Consider the following 24,592-nt stretch of genomic DNA (forward strand, 5'->3'; position numbering starts at 1 on the left):
CTGAAATTGTTTATCAACATTGTTTCTATCAGTAAATAATCTTAGAAACAGTCTTAAATTTTTCAAAATTATATGCTTACAACAAATTATCTCTACTGATAATTTATTCCTACTAGAATTTAGAATATAATTTTTTAATTCTTCTAAATTTAAATATTTTTACAATTTTCCCTTATGATAAATTAAAAATCCAATGACAAATGTAAGAAAATAACAAAATTGCATCAATATCTTAGCAGTTATTCACATTGATAAACATTTTTAAATACAATACTTAATGATGTAGTAGTCGTATATGTTTAAAATATCTGTAAAATATAAAATTATTATATCTTTCAAAAGTACGCAACCTTATCAATATCAGACCATCACTTACAGAGTTTAAGACTGTGCATCCATCTTACTTTTGAAAAATTTGATATTTGTTTTATGATATAAAATTTTCTTTTTAAAATCTGTGATACAGATAAAAATTTATTTTTAAAAAATTGCTACTATAGCCGTAATTTAAGATTAAGGCAGTTACGGCGAGACAATATATTTAATATTAAAAGCATTTCATTCTCAAAAGCCAGTATTCATTACAATAATTGTTAAAATTTTCAATTACTTAAAGCTTAATTTTAAGACGATAGAATTCGTTCACACTATGGTTTTGTATACTGCATTTCGCTCATATTTTACACTATGGTATTGTATTTTATATATTAGCATTGCATTTCTATTTGCTAATGTTTAACTATCATATTACGATAGCATAATTTAATTTTGAAAATAACTCCGAGTTTTATTTTGTTTCTTAATGAAAATTTAAATTCATTACGAAGTATTCGAAAAAAATAATCTTAGACGGCATTCTTCAACTCTTTTTTCTTTTTAACAAGATAAAACATTTCAAGGTTGCATTAATTAAAAAAATATAAGCCCGAAGTGTTTTATTACGTTAATAATTGCTGCAGTTCTTATATTATTCTATTCACTAATAGGTTTCATTTATTATAATTAATACCATAAAAGTAAGAATAGAAAATATTGACTTCAGTTATATAGATTCTTAATGTTTTTTTTCTATGTCCTATAAATAACCATCTTAATTTAGAAAAACTTTCAGAAAATGCAAATAATATGATGTAGTCGTGACAGGTACAGGCTACCAAGAAAGGACACAATAGGTATAAAATTACACTCGCCGTCCTTCATCCTCTGCTTATATAAAAAACTAATAAATTATGATAACATTTACAAATTTCGTAACTTTAACAAACTTTAAAATAGAATAAACCTGAATTTTTTTACCTAAATATAAGTGAAAGTATTTTTATGACGAAGTACAGAAAGGGATTAAGAAGAATGATGAAACAGGGCCTAGTGGTTCATCATTCTTCTTGCAACTCATACGATCAGGGCCATTGAGTGAAGCTGAGGATTTTCCTCCAGGCCCAGACAAAATTAGGGACCAGTAGTGATTCCTACCTCAATAAAATTATTATTATTTTAACTAACAGAAACTTAAACCTTTAAGACTGCTTTTTATTAATAAAGAAATCTATTAAAAATTTTCTTGATACGACGAAAACAAACTGAAATATAATATTTATTTTCCATCAACAAATTACTCTAATAATTAATCAATGTTTGAAAATGCCAATAATTGCATAAACTGAGTTATAAAAACTATGCATAGAAACTAAATTTTATTACACAATTATCACCGATTTTCTAATAGACAATTATCAAATCGGAACATTATAAAGTAATAGTTACAAACCATTCACACTTGCATGATTCATATTTGAAATTTGATCCCTCATTTATCGTTAGGAATGCTTCAATGAATAATATTAAGGGTTGTCGTAGATCATAAACTTATTTGATAAGAATATTCAGATAAACGTGCATCTAGTCTTCGAAACCTAACTGATATCTGTGTTTCGGAGTTGTAATTTCGTAATTTGAGACTACGCAATAGCAAAAGTATTTTTAAGTTAGTTTGTTTGAGGTCCACGATAAGTATAGTATTAAAGTTCACATGTAAAATCCAAGATAAATCAAGAAAACATGGGATTATCTGAATTCAAAATTTGAGGACAGATTGTAAATAGATAATTTAAACAATAGAAATGATACATACGTTGCTCACACTATTGGACAGAGAATTTTAGTGTATAAACTAATTTCAGATAGAAATACAGAATATCCAGTAGAAAGAGTCTGGCATTTTAAAAGTAACTACTGAAAAATAGTACCTAATATATACTTTAGATAAAATAAGATTGTGATGATGCTAAAAGCAGGAGAGCAATCGAGATATAATAGTAATTAAATGGAAAGGTGAGAAAGAATTACAATGAGAAAGCATATCAAATACATGTGATATGCCTTTTAAATCATATGCGTATCATTCATGTATTCCAAGACACGTTGGACCTTTTCTCTCGCTACTGGTTGCCCCATAGCAGGCTTGGCCGAGCCTAACAATACACTTGGCAAAATTACGCACAGAAAACAGATGAAATTTTATGAACTAAATGGGAATGTAGAATAATTAGTAAAATTTTTATTATAAGAAATACTTTTTTATATCCAATTTTTGTTCTCTTCTTACAGCAGGGATACACACTATTTGAAGGAGATTATTTGTGAAGTCACTTATCCAACTAATGTTAACCGTTAGATCATCGTTATTTGCGTTATTACCATCAACTACTCTACATCAGATTTATCCTTCACGATTTAGCACTTTACACCATTCGAGGCTAGAAGTAGGGACACTTCACTCTTCCTGCAAACAGTTTCTTATTACACTTGTTACATACTCTCCGTCTTTTAATTTCATTAACCTGACTAACTGGAATTTTCACAACCGGAATTGGCATAGCATACAGTCGAGGTGGATTGCTGCCTATTGGACCAGAGAATACAACAGCCACCGTGATGACTGATTTGTTATGCATCGTCTCTTCCTTTCTGGCAATGAGTCTATTGTTTTTATTCATTGAAGTATTCCAAATGATAAATAAGGGATTACATGTCAAATACGAATCACTTAAGCAAGATCAACCAAATCAGTTTTAGTGGGTAATTTGGAAAGAAATTAAACACAAAAATAATTACAATCCATAAACTGTACACTTCTTAACTTAAAAATTTACATAAAGAAATAACACAATAAAAATTAAAAGTTGATTGGTAATTCTCCTACCGCAGCATTCTACAAAGTTTGGGAAGAGAAACGTGACATCACCATTTCTTAGACATGAGTGTGAAATTTCAATTTACGTTGTATCATTGCATAACAAATCAACTTTAAACATGAACTCGTTACTTTCATTCCATACAGAACAACAATCTAAACGAGTTTTTCACTTTGGAAAGTTGTATGCCTACCAAAATCCACAGATTACAAGTATGTGTATTATAAAACTTTATGAACACTCAACAGATGTATCAACATCTGTAGATTAACACCAAGATGGACCGTCTTTTTTTGCACCACAATAACTAGAGCATATCTAGGATTTGCCTTACAAATACTAGATATACTCTACAAATATGCTCTGCTAAGTACAAATTCTAGATATGAGTTCCATTAAAAAGAGAAATGCAAATAGAGAGTAGATTCATTTGTTTACGATAATAAGAATTTATTTAAATATACTAAAAGACAGTAAAACAAACAATAAGGCAATAGTTTTACGATGAATTGAAGAATTCAATTCAGAAATTCACCTATAAATTTAATTCAGTGATGCTAAAAGCAGAAAAGCAATCAATAACAGAAAAATGTCCAATTCTGCAGCAGTATTGCTTTCACTGGACTAGATTGCAAGTTAAGAAAGTTGCTATTGACATATTATTCTTGGGATCGTTTTAATCAATTTTAACTTTGAAAATGATCTTCCTGAAGATGCAATAGTATAAAACCAAATTTGCAACATCCTAAGTATCCTTTATGTAGGTCCACCTCTGACAATAACAGAAGACTACACTGTGGTAAGGAAACAATGATGCTTAAGAAGTAACAGGTTATTCTGCAACTTCCTTATCATCCAGATCTGGCACCAGAGAATGTTGTTCCGAAATTAAAAAGGTACAGTCAAAAGGTCAATGCTTCTCATCCAATTCCAAACGAAAACCTTATTGCCTTTTCTATGTATAAACTCTTATAGATTTTTTAAAGTATTAGCTCATTACTACAATTTAAATGAACCTAATTATTTAAAGCATTTTTTAAGACTATTATATTAAAAAAATAGTATTATTACTGCAATATTTTTCAGATTTATCATACAAATATTTATTTGAAATTTGATATATTAATATCACATGCTAACAAATAATATCAGAAGTTTTCAATAGAATTTTATGATATGTTTTTATAGTTATATAACAAGCTGTTATCATTATTACTGCATGTTATTGTCTTTGCTGTTTGTAATTTGATGTAAACAAAAATGTAAAAACATTTAAAGACTGTACACATGTTATCTCTATGCTAGAATCTACTTTTTTATCAGTTTAATCTATCCTTGGTCTTAATAAACCGATACAAAATTAAATATTTCGCAAGTAACGCAAGTGTGTAAATAACGTATAAACATTAATTTACTGCTACAAAAGGCAATGATTTCACACAAAAGATTTCTGTTATACAACTTGTGCAGACAGTTTTAAAATTTATTACTTAGGAAACATAACTGTAACTGAAAGATTTGGAGTAGTTTACACTTATTTTGAGAATAACTGTCATTCAAGAACAACAATCTTTCACCTGTTCTGAAAATATCTGTCATTCAAGTAAGTTGTGTCGCAGATATTTGGAATACATTCACATTTGAGTGCTTTGAAACCAAGTAAAATTAAATTAAAATACTTAAAAATTAACATTTTTTGTATGAATGCTAACAATTCACATAAATAGATAAGCAATTTAATAAACAAATGATACAGAACTAATCAAAAATATTAACAGATTACAATATTATAAAGGATAAAGTGGAAGGAACTCGGAGAGATAGACCATTACATAAACTAATGGGTTAGAGACGAACATTACTTATTATTTTGAGTGTTAACACAAGAAGAATATGGTCTGTACTGTTTACTTAATATATATATATATAATAGTAAGAACTGTAGGAATAAAATATATATATTTGTACTCCATTTGTACAAAACTTAGAACACTGAGAGACAAACCAGACCTTAATTCGACATTGTCAGTTACTTTTCCTACCATCGTATATCTTAAAATAATCAAAAAATTATTTTATGTAACCAACATCAGGTTTATTTTATTTAAAATGCAAAATTATATAATTTGTAAAGGATATGTTTATTTTTTTTTATACAGAAGAGAGAGATAGTGAATATAAATTTCGGCTTGAATCCACTCAGCATACAAACCTACATATATTATTAGAGAGAAGACACATATAATCACTTCCTTATGACAATATTAATTGTAAAAGTACATAGAGAAGCTTATATAATTATAAATAGAATCCTGTATATACAGCTTATGTAACATAAAAGCATTTTTAGATTTAAATATACTTAATGTAGAAACACTTGCGTATTATGTAATAAACACAGATCATTTATATTCCCTCACATTTACAAAAACAATCAAAAGATAACTAAACACACTCAAGAAAACCTTTAAATATGCAGCCGTATTTATTAAATTCTAACGTTTTCGGTCATATTCAATGACCTTTCTCAAGAAAAAGTTCGATTTTTTCCGGTTTTTTCTTGAGAAAGGTCATTGAATATGACCGAAAACGTTAGAATTTAATAAATACGGCTGCATATTTAAAGGTTTTCTTGAGTGTGTTTAGTTAGTAAGAAATTGCAGTCTAGGATGAGTTACAATCAAAAGATACTTAGTTTAATAAAATGTTTAGTAAGTTGGTTATACTCAGAAATATATTTTTAATCAGATATCCAATACATTTATTCTTATAATTCTATCTTTTTTTATATAGTACTAGCTCTAGCCTTATCTGCACTCTGTGCAAGAAGTTTTGGCACATCACAGGCTTGCTAATCAGTGTATAAATAGTGTATATATTGTGACCATTTTCTCTCTGCACCCCATGTTGCCATAGCAGCAGAGTAGAACCGGCAACATTTAAATGTACCGTACAGTAGACTCCATTAAACACAATTCAAGCAACCAGTAAAATAAAAATTCAGCTAAAAAGTAAGTTCGAACTCGGCATGCCGCATGGTGAGTAAGCCCAAGCTTCATTCACCCCAAGTTTATCTCCCACTCCTCCCACTAAAATTGCACAATTGTTCACAAAGCTGATTTCATAATAAAACTTTGTTGCATTAAGTTAATTTTGTCTTTGTCTTAATTTGCTTTTAATTACTATATTAATACCAAATCAATATAGTTTACGGTATGGTACGGAATACAGTTTAGTTACGCCCATTTTTAATAACAACTCTCGAGCAAACAAACATTTATTCGGCATCTACCAATCCACATAAGTACCATTAACTGAAGTCTTTTGTATTATTGTAAAATCCATACGAATACATACAGAAATTCCAGTACTTTTCTGTTAACGGGATGCCAGTTGTAATTGTAATCTGACAAGTGATGTCGTCATAATAAAATAGCTATTTCTTTACACTGTACTGCATTTATCGACTGGCGCCCAATTAACAGAAAAGTACCGAAATTCCTATATACTGTATATAGAGTGGTATATAAATATACACATAACATACTCACATACATACCACACCCGTTAAGGAAGCTCTGCAAATGTAAAATCAACACAAACCGCCCGTCTTAGAGTCAATTTTCTTACACATTTGTTTAGAAAACGGCACGGGACCGGCTCGGACGTCAAGGCCCCACACTTTAAAAAAAATATTATTTTTACCAAATATTTTGGGGTCCCACTTGTAATTTTTCTCCAGGGCCTCACAAAACCTCCGTTAAGAAATGTGTATTGATTATCCTCCGTCCGGTCCATTAATCAGATTAATGGACCGGACGGAGGATAATCAATACACATTTCTTAACACTACGAATAAGTTCTGTAAATGACTTAAACGACATACAACCAACAGTCAAATCAACAGTAATTATAATTAGGTGTAAATGATAATTAAGATGAAACTCACCTTGTATGTCCCTATTTATCTTCTCTGGTATCACACGAGCCATGTCTCCGCATTAAATGTAAATATCTGTTTTCAAAGAAGTACAAACGATACAGAGATTAACAGACAAGAAACAAATGAACTATTTCGACTTGTTTTTGAACTCTGTACTAAGCGAAGCGCAGATAAACGTAGAATGAAAGAGAAGCAAGTCCACGTCCCCCAGAAATGCTATTAAGCAGCTGACTTAACTCGAAATGCTTGCTCATCTTGGTCTAAAAATAGAATGGATGGTGGAGAGGAACCAGCTGCTCTATCATCCCCTGTTTCGGTCTCTGAACTTTTACGCAGCTTCATAAACTAATAATAACTCGCAAATTATTCGGAGATTTATTTATTTTCGGGTTTAAATTCGCTTAATTTACGTCTGCGCGTTTTTTTGCGGGTGAATTTACTCTGTTTTTTCTGTTTGCTGCGTAATATCGTTTGCATTTGTTTGATGCAAAATGTCGTCTGTTCGTAAATCCCGTGCAATATCTCGTCTGTAAATCTCGTGTTTATAAATCCCGTGCGATATCTCGTCTGTTTATAAATCCCGTGCGATATCTCGTCTTTCGTTAGTCTCGTGCGCTAATCTGCGTTCATTTCTTGTAAAATGTCGTCTGTTTCTTAAATTTCGTGCGCTAATCCGCATTCATCTCGTGCAATACGTCGAACCAATACGCAGTAATATCGTCTGCGTCGATTTAGCACGTTACGTAATACGCACTCGTCTCGTGCAATAAAATCGTCTGCGTCAGTCTCGTGCAATATGTCGTCTGCCACTTCAACATTTTCTTTTTTTTTTTTTTTTTTTCTTCGCGTCTTTTGCCAAATTTTACAAATACTTTTATTTCCTCGTAGAAAACGTTTGAGGTAAGTATAAAACTTGGAATTAATTCTGACAAAAGAGAACGAAAATAAACTTAAAACTAAACTTGTGACGAAGTTTCGCTTCGTCGCCGATGACGTCATTGTTTGTCTGAATGGTTACTTAAGAAAGTTTTTAAAGCGTTACGAAACTCCTAAAATGTAACTTATATAAATGTTATATAAATTAAAATAATTAATTATTTAAACCGAATCGTTATATTTTAACGTAGGAATTATTTCTGTCTTTTAATTTCTTCCATTCAAATAGAAAGCTACTAGAAATGCGGAAGTGATGTCAGAAACACGTGATGGGAATATTAATCGATTTCGTTTCTGACACGTGTTTTTGTTTACGTTTTTTTAAACTCGTTTTTTTTCTTCCCATTTTTTATTATTATTGTAAATCCGAAATGTTGACAAATGGAAGAACGTCAGAAAAAATTCTGCTGATTCTACATACGACAGTAGTTTATTGGCATTTGTCCGTCAGCGAAGAAACAAGAAAAATTGACCTGATAAGCTTACAGTTGGCACAGAATTGAACCTTTTTTCTATTTTAGAATGAAATAATTACTTATCAAAAAGAATTTCAGCGTGATTAATTGTTTTTTTAAAGTCTATTTTCGTCTGCGGTAATTTATTAAGGTCAGAACGAAGCCTGGATTCTGACAGCTTAGTATCGTTTAATCGTTAATAAACGGTAAAAAATGGCATAATTTATAGCTAGAAAATATTCTGTTTTTCCTAAAAGTTTACAAACTCAATGTTAAAATTAGCATAGTAACTACTAGCAATCAATAACATAATCAAACAAAAAAATCTGTTTACGCCTGTTTAGTTTAATTTAGGATATGACCAAGACTCCAATTTTAACATAAACGGAAATTTTAAATGCGTAGTAGAAAGCTTATTAATTTCTGAAAAATACGTTTAAAATTAGATTTTTATTCAGAATAAGTTGCAGAATATATAATGAGTAATTCTGTTAGTATATGTTAAATATCTGTGGCTTTATTGAGTATACACGATCGCTGGTAAAAATTGTTCATTTCGAATGATTTCTTTTCGATATTATTTCATCTTTCTAAGAATATTTCTGTTACATCTGTGCTAAATTTGGATTAACAAAGAAATGATGGCATTAACCTTAAAGAAACTGAAACAATGGCTACTGAATCATTACACTTCGATAGACACCACGCATAAAATACGCGTAGATAGTCCTAATTAAGTGAATTTTTAAACAAATTAATACGTATTTATATCCCATTTTTCTTAATTTAAATCAGCAATTACAGTGGCGAGTAGTTCTTTAACTATAAGCCAAAAGAGTTCTAATTTCAATGTTTTTATAGTTCTATTTTCTACTAACGAGCTATTATTGTGTAATTAAAAAAAAAACATTTGAAGCAATTCATTATATTAAAATATAAAAGAAAATCTGAGTCATACTCACATCAGGAGCCAATTTTTCATCACAGTAATAGCAACTTGACTCTATGACAAACAACACTTTCTCTAATCGTATCTACTGGCAACTCAAGGTTTTTACTGATCACATGACGTTCATTATCACTCGTTTTACACAATAACAGCTGACCCTTTTTTTGTAATTCCTCAACCAGATTAGTAAATTGTATTTATATATTATGATAATCAGTGTAATATCGTTCCTGGATAAGATGTCCAGTTCATACAGTTACTATGAATAGTACAGTAACAAGATATTGTTAGAATAAACTGTTATTAATTCGATAATAAACCTATTTATAGATTTTCCTTGCCTAAATCAGAGAAAAATTAGAACAGATAGGGTTTATCATCATTAGAAAACATAATTTTTAAATATGACTAAAGAGAAATTTCCTACCTTAAGTTCATTGCAGCTTCGAGTTGAATTATATTCAATTAAAAAAAAATCACACAAAAGTGATAAAAATGGTTTTATCATCTGAAAAGGTAATTTGATAGAGCATTGAAATTACGGTAGTTCCTGCGCGTCTATGCCTTCTCCAGATAATTGTCACGTTGATAACACGTAATCTCTACTCGTATTTATCATTGTTATAATCTGCTAAGTAATTAACTCAGTGAAGCACACAATTAAACATTTAATAACTTAAGTGGTTGTTAACACCTTATAATTGAAAATGTATAGCTGATAAAACAACTTATTTAATTGTACAGTATTACTAGATGTAATACGGCCCTCCGGTTGCCAAGTGGATAAAAACCACCGAAAACAAGTAGCGGGTTCGTACCAGAGAAACGGTAGAGTTTTCCGGGCGTATAATCTAAACAGGGTTAGCCCCTGTTTAGATATTATACCGCGAGAAGATTTCCTACAAAAAGCTCTTCCGGGAGGCACTATCCCCTTTGACAGATCTCCCAAGTGTTGTGTTGCCTTGTACTATCAACCCAGCAGGCGCAAAGATCGGGGAGTTTGAAATGAAATGCTTGAGAAAATTAGATACAACCGTTAGGAAAAAGTTTAATTATGCGAAATTGTTAATATATATTAACTGATATGATACACGAGAAAACTACAATAGTTTGAGTGTTTTCTACAAGAATTGGAGAAAGAATAATAAGAGGAAAACGTAACAAAATGGATCGAAAATGTCTCATAAGATATGTAAGAGAAAGAGAGATTGAAGAAAACATTAGAAATTTGCAGGGACTATATGTCGAGTCAATCCATTTCTGGAAGAATAGGATAAATTTTTTTATCCAATTATATGATTTCTCTTCTGATATACTTTAATTACATTCAAGCATATAAAATTAAAAAAAGAAATTAGGATAATTTGAATTCTGTCCAATACAGAGGCCCGATCCATAATGGAGTAGGCCAGCGTGGAAGGAAGACAGAACGAAATCCGGATCAGAATTACTCACAATAAATGATAAAAGTTGACATTGGATTCGAACAGGAATTTCCCGAAAGAAGATTTAAATTTGTTCCTTAATTAGAATCGAACTCGAACCCATCTGATCGCATCCTAACTAACAAGCTTTCATATTGCCGGCAATTTCGACAATTACAAACGTCGTGATTAAACGTGTCTNGCAACAACTTAAACTGTTATGGCACTTTGAATTGCACAAGAGTCCCTTGCTTTTACAACTGCATTTATTCGTGGAACACTTCTTAATGCAATGACAGCGTGTATAGCCTTGCCCTCCACTTTTCGAATTAGCCACAGCTGCTTCTCTCAGCGATATTTCTTGAGAAGAAATCTCATCTATGGAAAGTAACTTTTCTTTACAAATTACGAACTGATTGCGTTATTATGTGATTACGAACTGATCTGTTAATGGTGTCTTTTATTCAGATATCGCCAACGCCTTACTGACAATCCCTCTCCTCCGCCACTCGACCTGATAAACTAATCCCCACCTCACGGGATCAAAAGACCTTGTCCTACCTCCAGCTACCCACAAAGGATTTGGCGACAGACTGTCACCTCTCTGTCGACATCGGCTTCTCGGGTATCGTTTCGACCTCCACCAAAGCTTGTCTGTGCTTGTCGACATACACCTGCGATTGTTCAAATGTATACTAATATAACCAAATATTCGGACATTCACCAGAGAATACTGACATTCTCTAATTTCGGTCTTTCACAGTAACAAGTACATTACTATTGTTAATGTTTTTGTTATTGAAAAAAGTTGGGTGTGTTTATAATTTTTAAATGGACTGTATTCTTTGATTAAAAAACTAACATCACACCAAAAAACAATGGCCTGATGATAATTAAACAAGTTTTCCAACCAAATGCTGGATGAGATTGCTAGTAGAGATGATGTGTGAAATGAATGACTACAGTAATATTTTTAGTTTTATATTTGTNCGTGTATAGTCTTGCCCTCCACTTTTCGAATTAGCTGCAGCTGCTTCTCTCAGTGATATTTCTTGAGAAGAAATCTCATCTATGAAAAGTAACTTTTCTTTACAAATTACGAACTGATTACGTTATTATGTGATTACGAATTGATCTGTTAATGGTGTCTTTTATTAAGATATCGCAGACGCCTTACTGACGACCCCTCTCATCCTCCGCCATTCGACCTGACAAACCGATCCCCACCTCATGGGATCAAAAGACTTTGTCCTACCTCCAGCTACCCACAAAGGATTTGGCGACAGACTGTCACCTCTCTGTCAACATCGGCTTCTCAGGTATCGTTTCGACCTCCACCAAAGCTTATCTGTGCTTGTCGACATACACCGGCGATTGTTCGAATGTATAATAATATAACCAAATATTCGGACATTCACCGGAGAATGACATTCTCTAATTTCAATCTTTCACAGTAACAGGTACATTACTATTGTTAATGTTTTTGTTATTGAAAAAAGTTGGGTGTGTTTATAATTTTGAAACGGACTGTATTCTTTGATTAAAAAACCAACATCACACCAAAAAACAATGGCCTGATGATAATTAAACAAGTTTTCCAACCAAATGCTGGATGAGATTGCTAGTAGAGATGATGTGTGAAATGAATGACTACAGTAATATTTTTAGTTTTATATTTGTACAAATTTCATAGATATGTGCATTAAAGATGGAATTTCTGGTGTATAAAATTAATTTTTCTGAACAGTCAAATAAGAGAAAAATTCAACTTACGAGTATGCTCTTCCGCACATTCCATAATTTCCAGCACCGTAAGAACCTCCGACGATTAAAGTCAATTTGGGAACTCTGGCACAGGCAACTGCCGTCACCATCTTGGCACCGTGCTTTGCAATGCCCTCTGCTTCAGCCTCCCTTCCAACCATAAAACCTTTTAAAATTTCACATTTCTAATTAGATTAATAAAATAAAAATAACAACAATAAAATGATAAAATCGTCCAACCTGTAATATTTTGAATGAATAACAACGGAATTTTTCTTTGACAGCATAATTCAATGAAGTGTGTTCCCTATAAAAGTATATTCCATCATTAATGTCATTTTAAAACTACTGCAATTCTTATCAATCCTGACTAATTACGAAGGAAAGAACTATAGACTTGTACATATACATTTTCATGTTAATATATGTATTAATTTTACAACTTTTATCATATTTCTAGACACCAAGCTGTGATTTATTTTTAATTTTGACCAGAATACTTAGAATAATAATTGATTCGAATAAACAAGCGCAATCAGATTTTTATCATTTATTACACACTAAAATTGAAAATCTTAATTTAAATATGTATAATTTTATATACAGAATTAAATTATAAAGATTCTTTTTTGTAATATATGAAGTGTTCATAAGATAAATGAAGAAATGTCATTTGTCTAGTCTGGTGATTCTCAAACATTTAGAGATGTTCTGTAAAAAATAAAATTCTTCCATCTCCGTACACCTTTGCAAAAGCACACTGATATGTTTATGATGTACAAGGGGGACCCAAACAAAAACCAAACTGAGAGCACGCTGCCATTTGTAGACGCAGTAGAGAGTTCTCCTGTTACATGGGGTTAGTAGAGACCTTCAAGAAACAGTTGTGCAAACGGCGTCAGTTTGTAGGTTTACGTTTGAGCATAGTGTTGTGTTTCTTTTACTGTTATTTTGTTCCACCTGCGAAGTTCTGGGCGTCCTTCAACATCTTGAAACAATGAAAACATTGAAAAAATCCATCAAAAAAGTGTTAAGACGTCTGCGAGAGGATGTGCGAAGGAAACGCCCAGAACTTTGGCGATCAGGTGACTGGTTCCTTCATCATGACAACGTCCCCACACACGCGGCATTACGAGTGACTCACTATTTGGCCTCTCGGGGATGGCCTGTCATTCCCCAACCTCTGTATTCACCAGACCTAGCCCCGTGCAACTTTTTTCGGTTTCCGAGAATGAAGAAAAATCTAAAAGGGAAGCGTTTTGATGATATGGAGGTGATAAAAACAGCTTCGCTAAGGGCACTGGACGATATCAAGGTTGAAGAGTTCCAGAGATGCTTCAAACAGTGGGGAAAAAGACTTGACAAGTGCATCACATCTAATGGAGAGTACTTTGAAGGTGACTGAAGGAATTTTGTAAAAAAGTTAATAAATAAAGTTTTTATACAAAAAATCCGGTTATTTTTGGGTCCCCCCACGTATACAATTGTGAAAACCCTGGCTAGTTAAATTCGACGATTTCAATTTTAATTTTTTAGTCAAAAAAATAAAGGGAAAAAGTACTCCATTTCACAAATGCAGTCAAGGAACTTCATAATAAAAATGAATTACACTTCATGCCAACTTTTAAATATATAATAATTACATTTGAGTGTTGTGGCATTACCAGTAGCCACTTTTAGAGTATAAGGGTGTTTGCTAGAACTTTCAGTAGCATAAAGTTACCATCATCAGACAAATATCAAATACAACTGCTATCAAATTTTAAACTTTCAAACAGCTTTATGAAATTAAATAAAGCACATGGATGGAATACCAAAATGAATTTGAAATAGAGCAATGTTCTAAAATTATGAATGGCATTACGAAAGATGTAATTTTCCCAAAAATACATAGTGAGCAATAGCAAGATGCGAAAAGGAATTAAAATTATAGATTGAATTGCTTGAATAATGTTATCCATAATTGTGGGATTTCAAGGGTTGGTGTGTTGCACGGTGTTATAGCAGGTATGTAGAGGTTCTCCGTCCATTATTTGATGCACCATTTGAGTAATTTTGTTTGGGCCCAGAGTGGATGATAATCTTGGTCAAACAGTTTTTTAACTAATTCCATTGATGGTCTACTGTTTCTGATATCCTTCTGATGTTTTAGGATGCGAGAACTAAACATTTTGGCCATGGCCCCTATGTAGCTAGTTTCTTCTCTGATAGAGCATGTTTTAGTGGAATTTAATAGACCCAAATTTTTCATTCAATTTAAATATATCTCTGCTGTTGCATAATAGTCTTCTTAGAGTTGGTTGTGGTGTTATCGGTAAAATAAAACCATTCTTTCTAAAAAGATGTACTATTTTTAGAGATAGGGCCTAAAAATGGTATCGGAGGATGTGCTCTTTTTAGATCCGTTTTGTTACTAAGAAATGACTGCAGAAATAGGTTATTTTTGACACAATTTTGGAGAAGATGAAATTTAGAAAGAGAATATCCAGCTGTTTGCATTGCTTTGTTAATGATTTGCAATTCTTCATCCACTAGTGCTTGGGTGGAAGAGAGCACGAATGCCCTCTGAATGAGGGATGATATACCAGAATTCATGAAGTTTAACGGTTGGAAGGCTGTAGCAGGGATAATTCATGTTGCTTTGTTGTTTCTATGATGAACAGAAAATAGAAGATCAGGAGATGTATGAATTTCTAGATCTAAGAATGAGATTCTGGCATTTTGTTCTTCCTCTACAGTGAAATTGACCGAAGGATAAACAGAGTCCAACGATTGAATAAATTGCTGTAAATCATTAGAACTTTTCCGTGTGAATAGTATGTCATCAATATAACATAAATACATAATTGGATAATGGATGGTCAAGGGGCATTGAAAATATAATGTTCTATATTCCTCATAATAAGCTCTGCCAAAATAGGTGATAATGGTACTCCCTGTGTCCGTTTATATATTTTGCCATTAAATTAAAAGTAATTGTTTTTTGTAATGAAAAGAGAGCTTCACGCAAATGTAATACCAGAGTTGAACAGCAGGGTATTTGCAAGCATGACGGCCTCGAAATATGGTACTGATGGATATAAGGAAATTACATCAATTTTGTACAATTAGTATGAGTTGGTGGAAAGGTTTTTCTAATTTGTCTAAGATGACTGATTTAGCATCCATAGAGGCAGCAGTCACAAAGTCAGAAGGTGGAATTAAAGCAGTAATTTGTTTTGCTAGTGCAGATTCTTAGTAGTATATGGGTGGGAGCATTTGTTGACTAAAGATCTTAAAGGCCATGTAGTCCATGTAGTTTTATGCATTTTGGCCTTGAAGAATAATCTATGGCAAGCAACATTCATTGGTGGATTGAGAGGATCTACTAAGGAAGCTATAATTCCTGGAAGTGCTATAACTTTACGTGTCTTTCTTAATATTGTAGTCATAGGATCCTGTTTTAGTATAATAGACTTGGATTACTCAAGGAATTCATTGGCTCTTGATAGGAAGTCTTGGTTTTTGCATAAAACAAATCTTTTGTCTTTATCTGCAATTAGTAGATTTAAATGATCGGATGCGAGGAATGACTTTACTATCCGAGTCGTCATCATATTCACTTTCCTCATTTTTGAACATTGCTGCAATGCCATGGTAATCACCATAGATAGCTTCAAGTTGGATTGTAATTCTGGACGGCTGGTGTTCTTTATGGCCACCATGGTGGGAGGAATGAGTTGTGAATAATCAAGCCTAGCAGTAGGTATATATTTTGGCCTCTGTATTAATGTTTGATGAATATTTTCTGGTAACTTGATATTTGCAAAGTTGTAATATGAAACCTCCATTGTACTGGTTTGTTTTTGGCTAGAAGTTTTCTGTAACCAATGAAATTTTTTGCTCAGTTTTTTCCTGATCTCACATGCTTTTTTGTTGGTTATATCTCTTATTTTATCCAATTCTTGGTATAGAGTTTTTGCATCACACTCTTTTACAAAGCATAGATGGGTCAGGTACAACTTTTTTCTTTTTCTGCTATTGCTTTACGTTTGCTCTTAATTTTGTTAGAAGACTTTGTTCAATTAGAGGTAACAAGATTCAAACTTCTGTAGGAAACGAGTCGTACTTAAGAGCTATGCATTTGGAGATGAGACCTTCCTTGCGACACTTTAGTAAAAACCAAAGCTGTGCTTTTTGCTTTAACCAAAAAATTCTTGTATTCAATAATGAAAAGAAGTGTTTTCTAGTAGTTTCCATAATAAAATGAATTACACTTCACACCAACTTTGTAAAATTTTCCAATGAATAGAGCGCCATGAATGACACAGCTTCCAAAAACCTACTCATTGAGGAAAATGGGAAAAAAATTGCAGACTGAAGCAACTTTACCAAAAAATGGGCATTAGAATGGCAGGGGGAGGGCCCCAAATAAAAGGCAAGGGGAGACAGATGACAACACAGAGTTCACCTGCCTAAATTGTGTGTGTTAACCTCCTTGCTGAATTTGTTTGCCACTGTTCCTGAACTACCATCAATTTTTCCACCAAACTTTCATTGCTCTTATTGACAAACAAGTACCTGAACATTACCGATGAAATAAGACCCTTCTTGACCCAGACCAAGCATTCCCTTCTAGACAGTCATGATCACCACCACATCCAGGTATTTATCAACTTGCATCCGAAATTGTAAATGATCTCTCTCTCAGTTTGGCACAGATTCTTCCATTAATTCTATGCTCTTGCAAAGTAGTTTATAAATTTACACAAATAAATTGTTATTTAACTTTTAAATGCACAGTGGAGTGCATTAATTCCAGCACACTACTCTCGACTTTTCCCTCCATCCTGAACCTAACTGTTCTCATACGTGACCACTGCCACGTATGAGAACTCTGTCAATGTTAAATTCAAGCAATTGCTGTAGAAATTTAAGAAGTCAACCCCTTTTATTTCCAATCAAATATTTATGAAGACTCTTCTGTCTCATCATCAGATGGAACATTAAGAAGTGTTTTATCTAGTTCTACACTCAAATTTGTTAAGTATTCAATCTGATGACAAGATGAAATGGTTTCAAGAAATTTCTAATCGAAAATAAATGTGTCGGCTCCTTATATTTCTACAGCATTTATTTGAATGTAGGTAAAAATGTAAAAATGCTTCTGTTTTACTGCTTTACCCCGAGGACAAACTGATAACTAATATTTTGGACTTTGTTATGAGAAACATCTCCAGCAAAACAATGTAATGATTAATTTTTGATGGATGTTTTCTCTATATTTATAGCAGTTCAATAATATTTTCTTTTGTTCTCGTCTTATGGAGTTTTCGTTCTTCTTGATATCGCCCTTTAACCTTTTCCAATCAAACTATTAATTCTATTGAAGCCTACAAATGCAAGCATTTTAAACTTTCAAATATTAATTGAAACAAATTCCTTATTTAAAAACTATATCTCTTTAATAGACATGGGTGAATACTATCCACGAATACAGTAATACCTCAACTTACGCTACCCCGACTTACGCAAACCAGGAGTTACGCGATTTTCAAATTTAGTCGATTTGTCTTTTGTTTGAGCGGCACGCAGCTCTCGATTACTCACTCCCCACACACCATTGTTCAGCTTACATGTTCGGACGTGTCGCGCGGAATTGACGCATAACTACAATTTATTTTGTGTTATTTATTTCTGTGTTTATTATATCTACGGAGACTCGAGAGACTCTATATGGTGATTTCTTGTAACCATGAATGAATCAAAAGATGAGATAAGATTAACGAGAACATTTATTAGCTTACATACATCCGACTTGGATTNTCGAACCCATCCGATCGCATCCTAACTAACAAGCTTTCATATTGCCGGCAATTTCGACAATTACAAACGTCGTGATTAAACGTGTCTCGAGGGGTGTAGCAAACACTTAAATTATTTTAAAAATAATTTATAAAAATTAAAATATTTTCTTCCAAATTATTTACGAATTGATCATTTTTCTACCTTAATATCTACGACGTAATTAATATCGAAATTTCGATATTTTTCTGGCAACACTTAACGTTCGTCAGAATTTCAAGATGGCGGACAAAGATTACATGCCGAAGTTAAATGTTGAGAAAGACTTGACTCCCGAGCAGAGATCTCAAATATATTACATGAATAAAGTTCATAGAGAAAATGTGGAGAGGGTTATGAAGTTAAAGAGACTTAGAAAGCGTAATTTAAGCACTGGCTTGCTTCTTGGAGGAGCGGTTCTGGGTATATGTATCCTTTTTAAGTCGAAGAAGAGTGAAAATTGAGTTTTATTGATGATAAATATTTACAGAAAAGCTTTTAACCTATAAAATTCCATTTAGATTAAGCCAAAAACAAAAATATAATAAATTTCATTGAAATTTTTTATGTAAAATGGCACTATAGTAGACTCTCTCTATCATCATTTCGACGCCATGTTTGTTTGAGAGATAAGTTGAAATAATAGCAGTGGCATTGACGCTATTACTTCAAACATGGCGTCGAAATGATGGTAACGTTACTGCCATTGTATACATATTAAGTTTTAAATAAACACTGGTGAATTTTATGAATCTGATGGGCATATGAGAATTCTTTTGCTTTTAGTAGGTGTTTGTGTCATTTTTTCGAGAGTTATTCCTTCATTAGATATTGTTGAAAAATAAGGAAAATATTAACATTTTCTTGATCTGTTGATTGGTGGCAACACTGAACGTTTGGGGATACTATAGATTCCCAACTATGGAATTTCAGGAGTGTGAGTATATATCTGAACACGGGACCGAGACAAGTTCAACGATACCCTACTTTTGGACCAGAGATAAAAAATAAGAAAGTTATCATACTTTTTTCTGGTAATTGCACAATGATTGGGAGTCAGGTCATTCTCTCCACTAAGCCTATTGCATGTTTAGCAGGCAGTCTGACAAGTCGGCTGTACATACCTTCAAGAAAGGCAGATGTTGATCCACAAACACACTGATTGTCTGCAGTTGGAGTTAAGTCCTTTTAGCATATCCCTGCGCTCATTGACCTCGGGGCCTACGGCCCCTCAGCTGTTGACGCGCTCGCTCTCGCTTGCGGTTGGCTAGTACTACGTGCCGCTTTCGCAGCTTGTTCAACAAACCTAACCTATCCCTCTGGAAGATGAGCGTCACTGCTAGGTGGCGGAAAAATCTGAAATGGCATGGAATGCACCGTGAAAGGCAAGAAATGACTGCTTTCTGTGGTGAGATTCTGACTTTCTGACAGAAAGTACCAAAAGTGACTTGTTTTTGCTGTATGTGCTTCTAGCATCCCCATCCTTTGCCTTTATCTTTCTCTTTGGTGAACACTTCTAATTTCATCCATTATCTGCATCTATTACACTTTTTTACTTTACAAAGGAAACTTTGATCTTGTAACCACTCGAGTATCCAGTACCACCATCTTGCGGTAAAGTTTGCAAACCATTAAAAAAAGCACTGTGAAAGGCAAGAAATTGTAAATATGATAACTTTCTTATTTTTTGTCTCTGGTCCAAAACTAGAATACCGTTAAACTCGTCTCAATCCAGGGTTCAAATATATACTTGAAGTCCCAAAATTCCATAGGTGGTAATCTATAGTACAGCCATCGTTTTTGCTGTAAGCTCCCCTATCCTATTTTTTTGTTCTACTCTTCCCACCCTTTTTTTTTTCTTCAGATGTCTGAAGTTGTAGTGTTCCTTCTTTTTGTTTAAAATAAAAGTTTTTGTTAACTATAACAGTGTCTGTTATGGATTCTGACATCAAGTTTCAACAGATATAAAATGTAATATACAGTTCGTAATTTGAATGTTCCTCATCCACAAATGCATTGTTTGGGTGTTTGGAACGTTTGCAATTGCCTGATGTATCATTTAAGTGTTTAAAAAGTAGCCCAATGGTTCGCTTGGTAGTGAGAAAATGCCATTTTGGATTAATAAAATGGAAGTATATCTTAAATTAGACGGGAGTCAACTTTCTAAAATTCTACGTTAGTTTACAGACTGTGCTCTGGTATTACCAGGAGAAATCGCTTATAGCAGATTTCTCCTGGTAGGAAACTTCTGGATCTGGAAATTCATTCTCCCTGTTGGCAACTTTGTATATTGTGTTGAGAATGCACATGCATACAACATAGTTTTGTTAATAAAAATTATTAATTTTTGTGGCAGTTCAAATGAAAATTAACACATTTCAGCCTTGACAAATGAAATGTTTTAAATTGTCAATTGGGAAATATAGCGAGAGATTAAAGGAAAACAATGAGCGATGGTCTGAGTATTCGGATCCAACTAGTTCCAAGTTGAGTACTGGTGTACTAGTGGGTCGTCTATCATTTTGCATTCATTTATTTCAGTAGCAAATTTTGTTCGCATAAATTCAGCATTGCGTTTCAAAAGCTTTCCTCGGTCTGCTCGTGTGGTTTTTGAAACACATCTGTCAAGGTGCTGAAAAAAATGGTACAGGCAATATACTGTGATCTTAATTAATGTCAGTGGAACATTGTTACATCTTGATTGTCAGAAAAATTAAGCATATGTAATGCTGTGATATTGATATACTACAATCTGTACTTTTGCAAAAGTGTAGTGATTTTACTTAGCTATTTCACTCAGAATTTGTTTGTGCAAGTCACACTACAGATGTTCGAGAGTTGTATTTTTGTCACCATTGTTATGTGATAAATTGTGAATTTGGCAATAGTTTATTCTAATAATGTCCAAGATTTAAACTATATTTTCCTTAACTTGGTGTAGATGCGTACTCAATGATAGCGGTCAAACAAGAGAAATTTTTAGATGAATTAGACATCCCGACCGAAAAGGAACTGCAGACGTGAAGCAATAAAAATGCACTCCATAATATCAAATTAGAATTTTTACATGCCAGAAGATATGTTAATTGTATTTGGAGTTTTTCTTGTAAATAGAACTGTACAATAACTGAACTTTGTAATGTGTTCTTCACCAAAAATTATGAATAAAAGTCAAATTTAATTTAAAAAATGCATTTATTATATTACAAAAAAATCTTTCTGTCATTTCTTGGCATCTGCATTTAAAACCTCTAGTATAAATTTTACATTCGGAACACTCCAAATTTTGTTTCCGGAATGGGGGCGTTCATGGTTGCGCTCAGACTGAGGCCCAGTATCCTCCTGGAATCTACGGGATCTATGACGCCGTCGTCCCACAATCTGCAAGAGTAATAAGACATTAACCTAGTTCCAAAAAATACAAACTATTTACAGGGAATACTTGCTTTTCTGTAAATGTATGCTAGAGGTTGCATATGTAAATTTATGGAATATTAATTCTGTTCTGTGTTGTTGTTTTGAATTGTTAAATATGTAAAGGTCAGAAAATGCTGTTGTCACATTATTATAAAATATAAATGCTCTTCTGGTGGTTCTGGCAGAAGTCTGATATTACACATTTTTCCTCAAGCCAAAAATCAGAAATAAACTGAATGACAAGGGAAATTTAGATTTTCCAAAAAATAACATTTTGGCAAAGATTTTTGTATTAAAGACACACAGAAATATGCAATCTGCTCCCATCCAGCATTTGGTCATAAAATAAACTTTAACTTACAGAAAATACATTCCATTTGGAAAAATCAAAATGGTTTCAAAGAAAGATTTTGCACAAAATCCAATTGACTGCAGAAAAATTTATTTCAAACTCAATTATATTTCTCAATCACCATTTTTCATTTAATGCCTCATCTTTCAAAATAAAAGATGAGACACTTGACAGACAAAAAACACGTTTTTGAGATTCTTACAATGCAAAAAAGTAGATCTAAGAAAATCTCCCGTATCTTACCTGGCAGATGCGTAATAAGGATTTCCTTCGTCTTCAAATCTTTCTATAATCGGATCCTTCATTTGCTTCTCTGCTTCCGCTGATAACTGAATTTGACATTCGTTCAAGATATACTTTAATAACCGTAAATTATCAATAACGATTAGATGATTAACTTACTGTTTTTCCTTCACGTTTATACTGGTCTCTAGTAATCTGTGCTAGGACGTTGGCTGCCTGTTCGCCACCCATTACGGATATTCTGGCATTTGGCCACATATACAGAAATCTCGGTCTGAAATGTGAAAGGAAGAATTTCAATCGATAAGTTTTCTGTTAATTATTAACTACTATTTTTATACAAATATATTTTAAATAAACATATGAAAATTTTAACAACAATGTTATTTTACGTAATACTATTCTTTATATAAAATGTGTCTAAACAAACAATATCAAATCGGTCATCTTAGTTAAGCAGTGGCTTGGAATGTACAAAATTTAGATTAAAAGTAGGTAAAATTGTCGTCTTGTTAGTATTTTAATAATTTTAGAAGGAATAGGAAGAAAACGAAATCAATGTAGGGCTCAAATTCATAATTCTTGCAAACCTGCAGCACGGAAAATTATAACATCCTTTAAAATGTGATATAATCCAATGAAAATTTGCATAGGAAGAACACGTGAAAGAATGGAACGGAACAATGCTGATGCAATTTTAACAAGTTTCCGATGCACAAGTAAGATTTCAACAACACAGCATTGATGGGTTGGGTCAATGCAGACAGTCTTAGCCATACAGAACTTCCACTTTGGCTGGCTGGCTTGGTCATCTGATCCATCTCCAATAAGCAGGTGTGGAAGATGACTGAATTCACATATGAGCATTAATTAGTCCATTCTGTAACATTGTCTCCCTGCATGCAGGTCTGGAAGTTTGGTGGAACATGTTCCAAAACACCATGTAACACACGTGTGATGGGACAAGCGTTTCCACTAGACAGCAACGTGAGACATGTAAGCAACTGGCCGAGGAGAATGCCTCCTGGGAGTACTTTTATGGGAAAATGGTTCCTATTTAGGTGTCACAAACATGAAGAAAACTCAGAAAATTTCAAATGGTCAGCCCATTGGTAAGACACAAACCCATGACTAATTAACAGTGTTCAGTGGTTTTATCCACTCCACTCAGCCACTGGTGGGCAACCCAGTGGCTGAGTGGATAAATTTCAAATTAACTTCAAAATGTCAAAAGTTTATGGAAGTAATCTGAGAATTGCCTTTCTTTCCCAATGATACATTTCACCCACTTTCTCTTCTGTTGTGAAGGAGGGGGGAGAGAGAGAATGGTAAAGTTAATTTGAACTTTGTTCTCATTATTGATATTTTGAACAAATTGAGTTTTGTATAAGTTAACATTATAATATCATTTTCATCCAATGTAACAATACAGTCCATTTCAAAATTATAAACACACCCAACTTTTTTCAATAACAAAAACGTTAACAATATTAATGTATTTATTATATTTTTACTTTTGAAACAATCAAAAATTGAAAATCTTTGATAATTTTTTTTTGTAATTGTCAGATAGCTCTAAAAATTTCAGAAAATATTTAAATTGATATTGTAAATAACATACTAATATAATAAGTATGTTACTGTGAATGACCGATATCTGGCGAATGTCAGCATTCACACAGTCATTTTGTGTATGTATGAAATATTTGCTAAATATCATGTCATCATTTCTCACTTACACTGGCAAATGTCGACATTCAGCATGCACTGATGGTGAATGTTGAATAAAAATACTTTTATTACATTAAGACAAAAATGCAACATTTTAATATGTGAAAATAGGAGAAAGCTTACGTAACAGCACATTTAAATAAACTGTTGAACCTAAAACGAACAGTACATTCTTAATCATTAAAGAAAATAATACAATAATAAACTTACACATAAATTATGTGATTAACGTTATACAATCTTATTTATCGCAACAACTTAAACTGTTATGGCACTTTGAATTGCACAAGAGTCCCTTGCTTTTACAACTGCATTTATTCGTGGAACACTTCTTTTTGCAATGACAGCGTGTATAGTCTTG

The 24,592-nt window shown here is 32.8% G+C and overlaps 4 protein-coding genes across 4 annotated transcripts in view; 1 reads left to right on the plus strand and 3 right to left on the minus strand.

Annotated features, from left to right (window-relative positions):
- Positions 1–8,832, minus strand: part of LOC111626423 (FYVE and coiled-coil domain-containing protein 1-like) — a 45,870-nt gene extending 37,038 nt beyond the window's left edge. The window contains exon 1 of the mRNA XM_023369795.1: positions 7,144–8,832. Within this exon, the coding sequence (XP_023225563.1) occupies positions 7,144–7,186 (43 nt within the window). The 5' untranslated portion in view covers positions 7,187–8,832. The remainder of the gene's footprint in view (positions 1–7,143) is intronic.
- Positions 8,833–12,655: 3,823 nt separating this feature from the next.
- Positions 12,656–24,592, minus strand: part of LOC111626395 (methylcrotonoyl-CoA carboxylase beta chain, mitochondrial-like) — a 31,647-nt gene continuing 19,710 nt past the window's right edge. Inside the window, exons 13-14 of the mRNA XM_023369757.1 lie at positions 12,906–12,972; positions 12,656–12,831 (exon numbers count right to left, since the gene is read on the minus strand). Of these exons, the coding sequence (XP_023225525.1) occupies positions 12,671–12,831; positions 12,906–12,972 (228 nt within the window). The 3' untranslated portion in view covers positions 12,656–12,670. The remainder of the gene's footprint in view (positions 12,832–12,905; positions 12,973–24,592) is intronic.
- On the plus strand, positions 18,716–21,662 carry LOC111626397 (cytochrome c oxidase assembly factor 3, mitochondrial-like). Its single transcript, XM_023369759.1, has 2 exons — positions 18,716–18,917; positions 21,430–21,662. Exons 1-2 carry the CDS (start codon positions 18,731–18,733, stop codon positions 21,510–21,512), a joined length of 270 nt encoding a protein of 89 aa, XP_023225527.1. The 5' UTR covers positions 18,716–18,730; the 3' UTR covers positions 21,513–21,662.
- Positions 21,617–22,912, minus strand: LOC111626396 (methylcrotonoyl-CoA carboxylase beta chain, mitochondrial-like). Its single transcript, XM_023369758.1, has 3 exons — positions 22,660–22,912; positions 22,501–22,586; positions 21,617–21,869 (listed from the first exon to the last, which is right to left on the minus strand). Exons 1-3 carry the CDS (start codon positions 22,756–22,758, stop codon positions 21,752–21,754), a joined length of 303 nt encoding a protein of 100 aa, XP_023225526.1. The 5' UTR covers positions 22,759–22,912; the 3' UTR covers positions 21,617–21,751.

Source organism: Centruroides sculpturatus, unplaced genomic scaffold, assembly GCF_000671375.1.
Source record: "Centruroides sculpturatus isolate CEXI.00-Female unplaced genomic scaffold, Cexi_2.0 scaffold111, whole genome shotgun sequence".
Taxonomy (NCBI): domain Eukaryota; kingdom Metazoa; phylum Arthropoda; class Arachnida; order Scorpiones; family Buthidae; genus Centruroides; species Centruroides sculpturatus.

Coding starts and splice junctions, on each gene's coding strand:
- LOC111626397 (XM_023369759.1), top strand. CDS start 18,731: ATGGCGGACAAAGATTACATGCCGAAGTTAAATGTTGAGAAAGACTTG. Junction 18,918..21,429: donor AGGAGCGGTTCTGGGTATAT/GTATCCTTTTTA, acceptor AACTTGGTGTAG/ATGCGTACTCAATGATAGCG.
- LOC111626396 (XM_023369758.1), bottom strand. CDS start 22,758: ATGTGGCCAAATGCCAGAATATCCGTAATGGGTGGCGAACAGGCAGCC. Junction 22,587..22,659: donor ATAAACGTGAAGGAAAAACA/GTAAGTTAATCA, acceptor TGTCAAATTCAG/TTATCAGCGGAAGCAGAGAA. Junction 21,870..22,500: donor CCTTATTACGCATCTGCCAG/GTAAGATACGGG, acceptor TTACTCTTGCAG/ATTGTGGGACGACGGCGTCA.